Consider the following 16,253-nt stretch of genomic DNA (forward strand, 5'->3'; position numbering starts at 1 on the left):
CAACCGGCCTCACAACCGCAGACCCCGTGTATAGCGTTGTTTGGGCGAGTGTGGTTTGCATTGTGAACAAAGTGCCCCATGGTGGCGGTGGGGTTATCATATGCTTATGGCATAAGCTACGGACAACGAACACAAATGCATTTTATCGTTGGCAATTTGAATGCACAGAAATACCGTTATGAGATCCTGAGGCGAATATCTTGTAAGGTAACTGTGACCATACATTAGGGCCTAATGAATTGATTTCAATTGACTGATTTCCTCATGAACTGTAACTCAGTCAAATCTTTGAAATTGTTGCATGTTGCGTTTATTTTTTTGGTTCATTATATATATCACTTTAATTTAGATCTGGTGTAGTTTCAACTCTGTGGGCTGGTGGAGAAAGTTTAAGGTTAGATGAGAAGCTGCTGATAAGGATTCTGTGTGTTTCATGTGCTCAATACTTTTTGCACAACTACAGTATACAACTTACACACACACACACACACACACACACACACACACACACAAAGAATGACAACCTCTGCAAAAGTAAACTAAGGTCTCCTTTATTATTATTTTTCTTCATTTTATATATCTATTTATCAGTTTTTTTTTCTACATAAGAGTACTTTAAAAGTATGTCTTCATGCTTTAGGTGCAGCTTCAGTGTGGGAGCACATGCAAGATGGTGGTCCAGGTGGAGATTGCACAGCGGATGTGGGGTGAGAGGAGAGTAGAGGAGTCCTCTGACCACCCCGAGTGGACCACACCGGGACCACTGAACAGTCACCAAATAATCACAAGGCGGTCAGGACGGCCGACCGAACGGGGATTATAGACCGCTGGGAGCACTCGGCCATAGGGAAGCAGTTCAGTTTCTTGCAAATAGTTCCGACCTGTCCATTTTGGGGGACGGTTTGTGTCATGACATCATCAATTGACATCTTTAGTGCAGTCCAAAAAATAAGAACCATACTATGGAGAAGCAGGCAGGCTTTAAAAAAGAAGAAGTTTCAAACAGTCAGTTTTAAAAGAGAGCACGACGAAGGGGGGAACAGAGGGGGAGGGGAACCATTCTTTCTGGTCCCGTTCCTCCTGGGGCCTCATTAAAGGGGGCGTTGGGGGACATATTGCTCATGACCTGGATCTTTTCGGGGGGGGGCTCACAATGTGACTGCAGAGGTATGAGGTAAAGAGGCCTTTCAGAGACGATTCACAAGGACACAGCGACACAGGACATTTGCTCAACAATTAGTAGCACATCTCTGGCCGTTGCAGTGAAGGTACAGGAACTAGCTTTATTTTTTATAAAGGCCCAGTATAGTCAAAAACAACATTTTCTGTGTTTTATATATATATTTCCAAACTGAGGTTGGAATAATACTGTGAAATTGTGAAAATGCTGATAATGCCCTTTAAGTATTAGAGCGGTTTAATTAATTAAATTAATTCAAAAGACTGCCTACAATTTCTGCCTGTTTTGGCGCGATGGAGTTTTGGCCTGCCTGGTGATGTCAACGGGCGGCAAGTTAGTTAATAGACCAATAAGAGTTCCAAACCTCTCTGCCAAAAACAGCGAGTTTTCCCCGCACCACTCAGATCACTCCCAGACAGTCCTAGCAAGATTCTTGTTTAAAAAAACCTCTCTTTGCAAATACTCTATTTTTGTTTATTTTTTGAAAACTAGCTGGTGGTTGAAAAATAACCACAAAAAGGTACTTAAATTGTTACCCAGAAATTATTTGATTTTGAGATTTAAAAAAAAAGAAGGCTGCATTGGACCTTTAAGAGTTCAAATGAAAGACTAAAAACAAATCAAATACATCCCAGCAGTTTCATGGAGGGAGAACAAGAACTAGACAGTGAAGGAAGAAGAATTGCACAGGCATCACATTTTTAACCAGTATATTGCTATACGCATCATTTCCATAGCAATAGAAAAGAGGTTCACAATAATAACACCTTGATAATCGACAGCTACAGAAATACCGAAAGAGCCCGACAAGAAAGATTCCACAACAAAGCTGAAATACAACAGAATACAACCCATCATTTTATACAAATAAAAAAAATACATTGATAAAATGAAAGTACAAAAACATTGCAATTTATACCCAGCAATTGGTGTGTGCGAAACACGTTTAAAAAAATGTTTCCCCCTTTTCCTTTGTTGTTGCTCAAAGACATTTGTGAGAAAAACACACAAGGACATCATCTTTGGTGCAGATTCCACAGCAATCTCATTTATGACATTTATCGAGCAGTGTCACACAATCTCCTTACTCTAGACATCCACTATATACACACAAAAGTATGTGAACATCACTTCAAATTAGTGGATTCGGGCTATTTCAGCCAAACCAGTTCCTTACAGGCGTATAAAATCGAACACACAGCCATGCATTCTCAACAGACAAAATCATTGACAGTAGAATGGCCTTACTCAAGAGCTCAGTGACTTTCAACGTGACACCGTCATAGCATGCCACCTTTCAAACATGTCAGTACGTCAAATTTCTTCCCTGCTAGAGCTTCCCCGGTCAACTGTAAGTGCTGTCATTGTGAAGTGGGAATATCTGAGCAACAACAACTGCGAACACAAGCTCAAAGAACGGGACTGTCCTCGGTTACAACACTCACTAGCACGTTCCAAACTGCCTCTAGAAGCAATGTCAACACAATAACTTTGTTGGGGGGTTTCCATGGCCGTGCAGCCGCATACAAGCCTAACATCACCATGCGCAACACCAAGCGTCAGATGGAGTAGTGTAACGCTCGCCGCCATTGGACTGGAGCAGTGGAAACTCGTTCTCTGGAGTGATGAATCACGATTCACCATCTGCCAGTCCAATGAACAAATCTGGGTATGGTGGATGCCAGGAGTACGCTACCTGCCCCAATGCATAGTGCCAACTGTAAAGTTTGATGGAGGAGGAATAATGGTCTGGGGCTGTTTTTCATGGTTCAAGCTAGGTCCCTTAGTTCCAGACTTCCAGTGAAGGGAAATCTTAACGCTACAGCATACAATGACAATATAGACGAGTCTGTGTTTCCAACTTTGTGGCAATAGTTTGGGGAAGGACCTTTCCTGTTTCAGCATCACAATACCCCCATGCACAAAGCGAGGTCCATACAGAAATGGTTTGTTGAGATCGGTATGGAAGAACTTGACCAGCCTGCACAAATCCTTGACCTCAACCCATCAAACACCTTTGGGCTGAATTGGAATGCCGACTGCGAGCCAGGCCTAATCGCCCAACATCAGTGCCCAACCTCACTAATCCTCTTGTGGCTGAATGCAGCAATGTTCCAACATCTAGTTGAAAGCCTTCCCAAAAGAGTGGAGGCTGTTATAGCAGCAAAGGGGGGACCAACTCCATATTAATGCCCATGATTTTGAAATGAGATGTTCGCCGAGCAGTTGTCCACATACTTTTGGTCATGTAGTGTACATACAACACACACACTGCTGGGACTCCAAGCACCTTCCCCTGCTGTTTTGAACCAAATATATCAGATATAAAAATACACCAACTTAAAGAATACCTCATAATAATCATTCCTTTGCAGTGTGTCCGTTTACATTGTGGTTTGTCACTGGCCATGTACAATGCTGATATTAGAGGTATATGACCAGCCTATAAGGGAGAGCACACAGATAATACATTAGAAAGTTGTCATTACTGGCATCCAGAGTTTATCATGTTGTAGAAATAGTTGAAATAGAAAAGATGAACACATGGGAGAGAGTGGGGAAGAGGGCTTACAGAACACCCAGGGAATCGGACCAATAGGACTTGGATTGAGAAAACACGGATTGGTCATTGAGTGGGTGGGTGGTACCAAACTCAACTTTGTAAAATCTCTCATGCGTTTCTTTGTGTTCCCTTGGAAGTTTACTCACACAATGAGCAATCAACAATCGTGTTGCTTACAAGAGTTGTTTAAATGACGACATAAGCTCTTGGAGACATGCATTTCCCAGCTCTCTATGAATTACATGACATATGGCCTACTTTACACCTTCATAACAACCCCAGATTGACATAAGATGTGTTATGTCACCAGACTTGTATTGTGTGGCATGACCATGACCTATCGATCCGAGGTTGTTGACATAAGCATTTATAAATGCCCAGGGCATGGATGCATAATGTCCATGAGGATCATGCTTATGAAGGAGGTGTAATGTAGCCCCTATGCAGTGTCATTGATAGAAATACTTAATTCCTGTCATTATTCAGTTGCAGTATAATCCATCTATCCAACACAAAAAACTCCAAAGTTGCAATACTAAAAAAAACAAGCCCCCTCCAGGAAACAAAACAAACACATTAAAGAGAGAAACATGATTCAAAGCTCCATGTGCAGGGGGAAAAAAACAAAAAACAAAAAAAATCACTCGAGCAGATCCCTGTTGGTTCTCTACCGAATCAACTCGCCGAACTCTGACACCATTCCCATGCAAAGCCATGGCTTACTTCAACAAGACAAAACGTGCAGCACATCCACAACTCTCCTCAACCCCCCCAGGTCAAAGGACTCGAGGGGAATCGTCGACAGCCTCCACCAGGGCCCAATGTTCAAGTACGGAATGGGAATGTAATTGAATGACCAAAAATGCCAACAAATAAATAATTAAGATGTAACGGGACCAAAAGAAGAGATTTCAAATGAATAATGATTGAATGACTGTAACCAACATTTTGGATTTGCATTTAGCATAATATCATACGTGCTTATAATAAAGGGGCTATATTGTAATAAAATAAGACATTAAAAAGGTAAAATTCTACAATAGGTTAAAAAGTCACATGGCATTTGGGTTTATACTAGTGTAATTACATTTAACTGAATAGTAGAAATAGAATCGTTGTACATTCTACATTCTGGTTACAGAAATAAGTATATAGTAACTACATGGTGTATGGACAACTTCATGTAAAGTCTTGCAAATAAAACAACAATGACTAAAAAGGATTCCAGTTAAAAATGGCAAGACTTCGTGATTAGATGGGCAGATTGAACATCGAGTGCCATCGATTAAAAAAGAAGAAGAATGTTTTACAGAGTGATGACACCACAGCCATGAGGAACGAGAGCAGAGTGATTGGGACGGAGGGAGGTGGCCAGAACCACATGCGTTATTTCTCACAAACACTCAAGACAGACATACACACACACATGCACGAGGTACACACGCACGCACGCAGACACACGCACACAGACACAAAGTCTCAGTGGCTGGTAATTTTGAAGAGCCTCTTTCTCAGGCCTAGAGAGGGGGTTGGGGTGCAGTGGGTTGGGTTATGAGCTTCCCCTAACCCCCTAATCAGGAGTTGAGGGAGAACTGGTCCTGCTCGATGGGCTTCTTCACCCAGGCCCCCAGGCCCGACTTGTGGAAGACCTTGATGAGAGTCTGCTTGGCGTTGTGGTACTCCACCGCCGCCTGCTTGGCGTCGTGGTATGAGCTGGGCTTGGACACCTTGATCCTCAGTGTGGATGACAGCTGGGGTGGGGAAGGGAAGCAAACAGATTTTGAGATAAGAAGACTACTTTGAATTAAATATTGAGGAGTGACTTGATCTGTGTTTCAGCTGGTGTTAATGTGTTGTGCTGCTCACACCGTCTGTGTGCAGTGCTGATGTGATGTGGTGTGTGTCGGACCGTTCTGTACCTTGGAATGCAGGCGAACCCAGCGGCTGTAGAGGGCGTGCTTGCAGAGGCGCGAGGCGCGCCCCATGTCGTCTTTGCCCGTGGTAGCATTGATGACCTCCAGCGCCAGGTCGCCCACCACCCAGTTCACGCTGAAATTGGGTGCCTTGCCCGGCTGCCTTGCCTCCGCGTTGCTGATGCCTGGAATCACAAATAGAACCATAGAGTGAGTGGCCAATTCCACTTTATAACAGTAAGCATACAAGTCTGAGCCACTGGGAATTGAATACAGGTCATGATGAGCTGTGAAAGCGGTAGCTAATTCCCTTTCTAAAGACAAGCACGTCTGACCAAGTGGGAATCATACATAGGACTGGACATGCGACTCATGCCCATGTTATCCCTCTGATCTCAGGCTTTAGGCATTAGCGCTAAAGGAAACATGAGTCTTCTGGTTTCAGTGAAAGCTTCTCATCATGTGAGTGTGGTGAACTCAAGCATTTACTACACAAGCGAGGGCATGAAGGGTCAGAGACGTATAAATCTTTGCCCTAGCAGCATCCGTCAGACATGGTAGTCAAAAAACCGGATGAAGCTTCTTCAACTCTACCACAGGACATGTGCTCCTCCAAGCAGGGGCCTAGATGGATGGGAGGCATAAATACGTATTCCAGTGGAGGGTGTACCTCTAGTAACTCCCCATCCCGTGTGCGGGAGCGTAATCATCGACTGACACTAATTAGCATAACGCAACGGACATAAATATTCCTAGAACATATTCCTATTCATGAAAATCACAAGTGAAATATATTGAGACACAGCTTAGCCTTTTGTTAATCACCCTGTCATCTCATATTTTCAAAATATGCTTTACAGCCAAAGCTAGACAAGCATTTGTGTAAGTTTCTAGATAGCCTAGCATAGCATTTTGTCCAGCTAGCAGCAGGTAACTTGGTCACGGAAATCAGAAAAGCAATCAAATTAAATCGTTTACCTTTGATGAGCTTCGGATATTTTCACTCACGAGACTCCCAGTTAGATAGCCAATGTTCCTTTTTTCCAAAAATATTATTTTTGTAGGCGAAATAGCTCCACTAGTTCTTCACGTTTGGCTGAAAAATAGCCCGGAAATTGCAGTCACGAAAACGCTGAAAAATATTCCAAATTAGCTCCATAATATCGACAGAAACATGGCAAACGTTGTTTATAATCAATACTCAATGTGTTTTTCAAATATCTATTCGATAATATATCCACCAGGACAATTGGTTTTTCAGTAGGACCGATTGGAATAATGGCTACCTCTGTATTTTACACGAGAATCACTCTGGGAGCCATCAGGTGACCAGTTGCGCAATGTAGCCGCTTACGGGTATTCTTCAACATAAATGCGTAAAACTACATCACAATGCTGTAGACACATTGGGGAATACGGAGAAAAAGTAATCTGGTTGATAACCCATTTACTGCTCAATAGGGACGCATTGGAACGCAGAGCTTTCAAAAGATGAGTCACTTCCGGATTGGATTTTTCTCAGGCTTTCGCCTGCAATATCAGGTCTGTTATACTCACAGACAATATTTTTACAGTTTTGGAAACTTTAGAGTGTTTTCTATCCTAAGCTGTCAATTATATGCATATTCTAGCATCTTGTCCTGACAAAATATCCCATTTACTACGGGAATGTTATTTTTCCAAAAATGAAAATACTGCCCCCTAGTCACAAGGTTTAAACTACTTGGTTTGTTTCTCTTTTGCAGTGTACTGGGCTGCCTGCTGACTGACTGACAGGAAGATTAGGATTGAAAGGGGAACTGCACCCACTGATTTGGCCTTGTACTTTAGCTTGCTTCTCAAGAAATGCTGGCAAACATGAGTTGACTTGGGAGTGTGGTTTGATGTGGGTGTTTCTTGGGTGTGTCCTTGCATCCACCAAGACACACCCATCTGTCAGAATCTTGCCCGCAGCTGTTTCCCCACACTCAATCACAACAAACAAACATTCTGAATATTCTAAACTAAGTGTATTTGATAACTTTCAAATGTAGTAGCAGGTCCATGTAGAACAAATAACCCTTTACATTATACCATAGAAGCAGTGTATAACAAAGTGCTCCTTTCATTTTCCATTGTCATTCCCAGCCGATAGAGATTCTGTGCCTATGGGCATTTTGTCTGGTGTTAATGGGGCTACCTTGGCAAACATGTCAGTGGTCAGACCTTCCTGTGTGGTGTCCCGTATACAACAGGAGTTCCCTGATCCTGGTGCAAAATACACAGGGTTTCTCTCACCCCATATTGACTGATGGAATTCAATAAAAAAAAAAAAAAAAAGACAATAGAAGTGAAAGTTGTGTTTCGTACATTTTTTATGTAGAGTGCCAGGTCTCTCTCTCCATTCAGAGACATCAGTATCAAGTCCTTCTGTCAGTCCTTCTAGGCAGAGTTCCTCTGTCCAGTCTCTGTGTTCTTTTGCCAATCTTAATCCTTTATTTTTATTGGCCAGTCTGAGATATGGCTTTTTCTTTGCAGCTCTGTCTAGAAGGCCAGCATCCCAGAGTCGCCTCTTCACTGTTGACGTTGAGAATGGTGTTTTGCAGGTACTATTTAATGAAGCTGCCATTTGAGGACTTGTGAGGCGTCTGTTTCTCAAACTAGACACTCTATTGTACTTGTTTTGATCAGTTGTGCTCCGGGGCCTCCCACTCCTCTTTCTATTCTGGTTAGGCCAGTTTGCGGTGTTCTATGAAGGGAGTAGTACACAGCGTTGTACGAGATATTCAGTTTCTGGGCAATTTCTCGCATGGAATAGCCTTCATTTCTCACAACAAGAATAGACTGATGAGTTTCAGAAGAAAGGTCTTTGTTTCTGGTCTTTGTTTTTGAGCCTGTAATCGAACCCACAAATGCTGATGTTCAGATATTCAACTAGTCTAAAGAAGACCAGTTTTAATGCTTATAAATTCAAAACAGTTTTCAGCTGTGCAAACAGTTGCAAAAGGATTTTCTAACGATCAATTAGCCTCAATTTGAGGTTATTTTAATGGACAAAACAAATGGCTTTTCTTTCAAAAACAAAGACATTTCTTTGTGACCCCAAACTTTTGAACGGTAGTGTAAGTTAAATATATAATTATTAATATACGCCTACTGTATGATCGCTAGCAAATTAATTAGCTAACTAACGTTAGCCTGCCTAGCTGGAACTTCTGAAGGACAATGTTTTATTTCTACAATTTCCAAAAGATAACCAAACATATTTACTTTTCACGATACGTGTTTGTGCCGTCATGTGCATTAGTAGCACAATTTCTAACTTTCTAACTCTAGCATTTGTTTTTAATTACACTTGTATGTTGACTTCTCCATTGATGTTGTTTTGAAGTTTTCGCTGACTTTTCTTAGCAGATGTACAATCATCACAAATGTAATTATGGGGAGTTTCAGGCCTCGGAGTGAACATAATTGTACACTCTAAAAGTCGACTACAAACGGGGGCTGAGGGGCTTACGTTGCAAACTTCCCTTGCTTGGCTAATCATTTGGAACCCCCTCCAAGATGGCGATGGGGATTCCCCCAAGGGCGAAGGCGAGGGTGAGTGGACGAGGGTGTGTCTTAAGTGTTTGGACCGCAACCTAGTAACAACATAGTGTCCTGATCAAGGTTGTGTTAATTAGGGCAAACCATTGCAAAATGTTTCAATAAGATAAATTGAACGTTCTGTGCCTATTATTTCTGTTCCGTACCTATTGAACACAACCCAGGACACTATGTTGTTACTAGGTAATGTTATGGAATGGGTAGGTAGTATAGGTCTTAGGTGCATAAGTAGACAACATACTACACTTCCACAATCCAGCCAAGCCTTGATAAGGACAGGTGCTGCCAATTAAGGTGACCATCAGTCAGTATCCCACCTTGCAAGCCGTGAGGTTGCTGGTTTGTTTAGTGGCCTTTCGTTTTGATTTTGAGTCTTTAATTTAGGTATGTATGCCCGTTTGTCATTTTCTTTTTTTGTATATATTTGTTTCCGTCACTATCTTCACATAACAATCCGCTTGGGCTCACCGATCTAAAGGAGTCAAGACAGACTTGTCTTGGACCTAAGGTAAGGTTGCCGTCTCCCTAGGCACATGTACATTCAACACCTGGTCGCATATGCTTACTTTTCACAGTTATGCACACACCTAGTCAGATTACAGAACAATTAAGACCGCCTAGAACCCCTAGACTTAGTGGGTCCAGTGTTAAAGGTAGGTTGTCTAGTTGGTTCCATAACAGTAACCCTCACCCTTCCTTAGCCCCTACCCTGACAATAGATGTAGGAATTTGTCTGGGCAGTAGGAGAGAAGGGGGAACACATTATTTTATCTGCATATGCTATAGAATCTAAGTACACTGCAACGTATCTCAGGTTCCAAATTCCACAAAACAACATTAAGAAGGGCTATATAATGAAATATCATGACAGAAAAAGTATCTAAATAGACTTGACCTTAAAACAAATCAGTTGCGAGCTGACCAAGAACCTGGCGGTCTCTCTGACAGAGCTCCAGAGTTCCTTCTGTGGAGATGGGAGAACCTTCCAGAAGGACAACCATCTCTGCAGCACTCCACCAATCAGGCCTTTATGGTAGAGTGGCAAGACGGAAACCCCTCCTCAGTAAAAGGCACATGACAGGCCGCTTGGGGTTTGCCAAAAGGCACCTAAAGGACTCTGACTGTGAGAAACAAGATTTCTGAATGCTAAGCGTCACGTCTGGAGGAAACTTGGCACCAATCCCTACGGTGAAGCATGGTGGTGGTACGGACTGGGAGACTAGTCAGGATTGAGGGAAAGATGAATGGAGCAAAGTACATAGAGATCCTTGAAGAAAACCTGCTCTATAGTGCTCAGGACCTCAGACTGGGGCAAAGGTTCACCTTCCAACAAGACAACAACCCTACGCACACAGCCTAGGCAACGCAGGAGTGGCTTCGGGGCATGTCTCTGAATGTCCTTGAGTGGCCCAGCCATAGCCCGATCGAAGATCTCCGGCGAGAACTGAAAATAGCTGTGCAGCGACGCTCCCCATCCAACCTGACAGAGCTTGAGAGGATCTGCAGAGAAGAATGGGAGAAACTCCCCAAATACAAGTGTGCCATGCTTGTAGCGTCACAACCAAGAAGACTTGAGGCTGTAATCCCTGCCAGGTGCTACAACAAAGTTCTGAGTAAAGGGTCAGAATACTTATGTAAATGTGATACCTTTTTTTATTTTGAATACATCTGCAGAAATGTCTAAACCTGTTTTTGCTTTGTCATTATGGGGTAATGTGTGTAGATTGAGGGAAAAAATTATCTAATCAATTTTAGAACAAGGCTGTTACTTAAGAAAATGTGGAAAAAGTCAAGGGGTCTGAATACTTTCTGAATCCACGGATTTAGGTTACGAAATCAGACTTTTTCGATACAATGTTAGCTAATGATATGTTAAGAGGAAGACCCAACTGAACGATTCAGAACATGAATAATCATATTTGTCTTTGTATTTTATAACATAAGGAAGTGAACTTTCATTACCTAACTGCATTGTCACCCACTCTGGGTAGAGTGGGTTGAAACACTACAGTTGAAGTTGGAAGTTTACATACACTTAGGTGGAGTCATAAAAACTTGTTTTTCAACCACTCCACAAATTTCTTGTTAACAAACTATAGTTTTGGCAAGTCGGTAATTTTTCCAACAATTCTTTACAGACAGAGTACTTCACTTATAGTTCACTGTATCACAATTCCAGTTGGTCAGAAGTTTACATACACTAAGTTGACTGTGCCTTTAAACAGCGTGGAAAATTCCAGAAAATGACATCATGGCTTTCGAAGCTTTTGATAGGCTAATTGACATCATTTGAGTCAATTGGAGGTATACCTGTGGATGTATTTCAAGGCCTACCTTCAAACTCAGTGCCTATTTGCTTGACATCATGGGAAAATCAAAAGAAATCAACCAAGTTATCCTTGGGAGTAATTTCCAAACACCTGAAGGTACCATGTTCATCTGTACAAACAATAGAACGCAAGTATAAACACCATGGAACCACACAGCCGTCATACCCCTCAGGAAGGAGACGTGTTCTGTCTCCAAGAGATGAACGTGCTTTGGTGCAAAAAGTGCAAATCAATCCCAGGACAACAGCAAAAGACCTTGCAACAGCAAAGGACCTCGTGAAGATGCTGGAAGAAACAGGTACAAAAGTATCTATATCGACAGTAAAATGAGTCCAATAGCGACATAACCTGAAAGGCCGCTCAGCAAGGAAGAAGCCACTGCTCCCAAAATCCCCATAAAAAAGCCAGACTACGGTTTGCAACTGCATAAGAGGACAAATATCGTACTTTTTGGAGAAATGTCCTCTGGTCTGATGAAACAAAAACAGAACGTTGGAGGAGAAAGGGGAGGCTTGCAAGCCGAAGAACACCATTCCAACCGTGAATCACGGGGGTGGCAGCATCATGTTGTGGGGGTGCTTTGCTGCAGGAGATACTGGTGCGCTTCACAAAATAGATGGCATCAGAAGGATGGACAATTAGGTGGATATATTGAAGCAACATCTCAAGACGTCAGTCAGGAAGTTAAAGCTTGGTCGCAAATGCGAGGAGGAGGCCAACAAACCCGACTCGGTTACAACAGCTCTGTCAAGAGGAATGGGCCAAAATTCACCCAACATATTGTGGGAAGCTTGTGGAAGGCTCCCGAAACGTTTCACCCAAGTTAAACAATTTAAAAGGACAATGCTACCAAATATCAATCAATCAAATTGATTTATAAAGCCCTTCTTACATCAGTCGATGTCACAAAGTGATGTACAGAAACCCAGCCTAAAACCCCAAACAGCAAGCAATGCAGGTGTTGAAGCACAGGGGCTAGGAAAAACTCCCTAGAAAGGCCAGAACCTAGGAAGAAACAGAGAGGAACCAGGCTATGAGGTGTGGCAAGTACTAATTGAGTTTATGTAAACTTCTGACCCACTGGGAATGTGATGAAAGAAATAAAAACTGAAATAAATCTTTCTCTCTACTATTATTCTGACATTTCACATTCTTAAAATAAAGTGGTGATCCTAACTGACCTAAGACAGGGAATTTTTACTTGGATTAAATGTCAGGAATTGTGAAAAACTTAGTTGAAATGTATTTGGCTAAAGTGTATGTAAACTTCCGACTTCAACTGTATCTATTGATTAGATAATCTCCTACATGTAATTTATCTTTCTCTACTGGGTCTGCATTGGTCCTTATGGGCAAATCAGTTATAATTACACATACCCGAGACTAGCGGCGTAGCCACTGATCTCAGGCCTACCCAATAATTGTCCCAGAAATTATTCAATACAAATTGTTTTATTTTATTAAATTTTTAAAAGAAAAGCATGTGAGATTTATTTTCTATTGATAATTTTATAATGTAACAAAGAAATAGTCCGCGACAATCAAGTTGGCTTCCGACTGTTGGTCACATGTTTTTTTACCATACCGTGGTTTACTTCAACAACCTGGCAATGTCATATGGCTAAACGTTGTAACGCTAGCCTACTCAAATTGACCCACCAGCTAAGGTAATTTAGTAGTTCTAGCAATGGCAAACCAAATGTTGATTGCTACTGTAGTTTTTGTTTTTAATGTCTGGAGGAATAGGAGTGTGTGCCATAAAATAATTTGGATCAATCCACCGATAGCATCCAGAATGAGACAGTAACAGGTGGTGTCACGATAGAAACAACTGCAATCGCCATCACAACTGCCAATGCCACGTTGAACCAGGCATGCTTGCCTACCCCACTGTCTCCTCTCGTTCTTGATGCTGCGGGCGGGGGTGATGCTGCGGGCGGGGGTGAACCTGCAGTCGGTCCAACGACAGTTTTGTCTGCCGTTGATGATGTTGAATTCAGATTCATACAAGATGGATTTAAAAACTGGAAACTCACAAGAAATGCTTGCTGGAAACACGAGACTAGCAAATGACATGCTAGAGCCCTTGCAAAAAAAATGTATCCTACAATGCATGGTGATGCAAACATAGATTTTATAGAAAGAAACCGTGCACGTGTTAAAGTGGTCATAGATATTGTTCTAATGTGTGCACAGCAGGATATTCCACTCAGAGGGCACAGAGAAACCGAAGAGACAATCAACAAAGGTAACTTGTTTGAATTTCATCTCAAAGTATGACTCAGAAATACAAAAACAGGCTTAAATGAGCTACCGCGCAATGCCACGCTTATTAGCCCCGAAATTCCGAACGAGTTGCTGGAGTGTGCAGCCTCGTTGTTCACCTTGGAGGATAAACGATTCAGTTCATTCTGTGCCTTCCACGTATTTTGCCATACGAGCAGATGAATATAAAGATCAATCTAAATGAGAACTTATTCCTGTGCGCATCCGATACAATCATGCTGGATTGATTAAAGAAATAGATGTTGGGTTTATGGAAACCGCTGATTTGTTTGCACAAAGAATTTCTCGGAAAATACTTGGAAGTGTTGCAACCCCTGGAGTTGGATCCCACTCAGTTTCTGTTTCAATGGCTCTTCAGTCATGTCAAGGAAATGAGGAGGGGTACATGTCCTACTAAAGTAAACATTTAAGCAAGCGGTATGTGCGCATTGCAACTCCGACCGTCCCGTTTGGTTCTGTGCACCGCGGCAAAAGTGTCGGGACTGCTAGATGTCATTTTAGAGGTTCTTGCAGAGTTTTCAGATACTTGTGGACAAACCAAATTAGAAGTCGATGCCCTCTTACAACAAATCCAGAACAATACGTTTTTATTCCTGTTTGTCACGTTTAGTAAATAGTTTGACATTAGTGGTTTTGCTACGATGGGATTACAAAGCTCTCTACGTTATCTGTGAAGGACTGTATTGTTTTTTTTTTTAAATCAGCTTTTCTACATTCAGAGATAGCTTGAGAACTTTATCAAAGTCTCCCCAAGTTAACTGAAGAGATGATGGTTAAGCATGATATTAGTAATTGGGATGTGAGCGCATCACAGCAGCGAAAACTGCCTGTATAATTGGCAGCCAGTGTAGTCACAACTTCATTAGGGAAAACATCCAGCATTAAGAGGGACAGTGACCTGAGGCAACTTTGGAATAATATTCTAGACAGACAGATCTGAACTCAAGATTTCAAGAAGACACATACGGGATCATGCAAGCGGCAGCCTCCTTTTCCAAAGAATCCCAAACCTGCGTCCTTAAAGAGCAGCTGAAGACCACATGCGATCATTATGCAAAATCAATTGAGGATGCTGAATCCACTGTTTTAATTCGGCAGTTGATGTCGCAAAATGAATGTGGGAAAGAGAGACTTTTCCTCCATAATGAGTGTACTTGACAGCTGCCCTGATGATATTTTCCTTAATATACCATCTCGGTTAAGGATCATTGTCACACTTCCAATGGCATCATGCAGTGTGGAGAGACTTTTCTCAACAACAACTAGCATAAAGAAATTGTCTTCGCACATCAATGACAAGCGCCTGGCTGAACCACTTCAGTTTGCTGTCTTTTGAGCGTGAATTGAGAGATACATTGGATTATGATGAAATCATCACCATATTCAACTCAAAGCCTCGCCGTCTGCGACTTGGGATGTAGGTCACGCCTTATGATACGTCTACTAAAGGTAAGGTACCATGTTATAGTACTACTGCCCGCCGTGGTAGAAACTGTAACATCAAATATAGGCTTGTTTGCCCATCGAGATTAAAGTGCGTCTGAGGATGAGTGTTATGCTGGCAAGTTGGCAACTGGTCTAAAGTTACTGTCTTATTTTAATATGTTGGGATAGGTCATTATTTGTATATGTAATGAGGTTGCTCCAAGTACAATGTACTAGTATAAAATGATTGTATTACGAAATAATATATGGTGCACGTCGCAAAATAAATTAAGTAGAAAAAATGCCTATCCAAATTTTTCTAGGCCTATCCCCCCCAAAAATACTGGCTACGCCCCTGCCCGAGACCATCATATCAGATACCATTTTTTTTCCTAAACTTTTTTCAGGGCAGTCTTCATGCTTCTGAGTTAAGCGAGCGGTTTGTCAAGAAGCAATTGTTTTTTTTCTCCCCAATTCCGTGATATCCAATTGGTAGTTAGTCTTTGTCCAATCGCTGCAACTCCCATACGGAGAGAGCCATCCGTACGGAGAGAGCCATTCTTGACACACTGCTTGCTTAACCCGGAAACAAGCCGCACCCAATGTGTCAGAGGAAACACTGTACAACTGGCGATCGAACTCAGCGTGCATGCGCCTTGCCCGCCACAAGGAGTCGCTAGAGCGTGATGGGACAAGGACATGCCGCCCAAACCCTCCCCTAACCCGGCCGACACTGGGCCAATTGTGCGCAGCCTCATGGGTCTCCCGGACATTGCCCCGATCCCTCCCACTAATTGGGCAGCTTTTGCAAATTTGCTCCCCGAGTGAGGGAAATGCTGTAAATGAAGAGGACTATGTATTTTGAAATATGAGACATTGAGCATTATAATAAATAACGCTGATCAAGCAAGCCAAACACCCGTGAGTCCAAATGTGCACTTCACATTTCCACATCATAAAACTCATGTCAT

General features: G+C 42.2%; 1 protein-coding gene across 4 annotated transcripts in view; it reads right to left on the bottom strand.

Moving 5' to 3' along the window:
* Positions 1 to 535: 535 nt before the first annotated feature.
* Positions 536 to 16,253, bottom strand: part of LOC115107867 (double-stranded RNA-specific editase 1-like) — a 200,672-nt gene continuing 184,954 nt past the window's right edge. For all 4 annotated transcript variants that reach the window (XM_029631599.2, XM_029631580.2, XM_065011767.1 and 1 more), the window contains 2 exons: positions 5,663 to 5,841; positions 536 to 5,494 (listed from right to left, as the gene is read on the bottom strand). In XM_029631599.2, coding sequence (XP_029487459.1) covers positions 5,318 to 5,494; positions 5,663 to 5,841 — 356 coding nt within the window. In that variant the 3' untranslated portion in view covers positions 536 to 5,317. The remainder of the gene's footprint in view (positions 5,495 to 5,662; positions 5,842 to 16,253) is intronic.

The sequence above is a fragment of the Oncorhynchus nerka genome, linkage group LG3 (genome assembly GCF_034236695.1).
Source record: "Oncorhynchus nerka isolate Pitt River linkage group LG3, Oner_Uvic_2.0, whole genome shotgun sequence".
NCBI lineage: Eukaryota > Metazoa > Chordata > Actinopteri > Salmoniformes > Salmonidae > Oncorhynchus > Oncorhynchus nerka.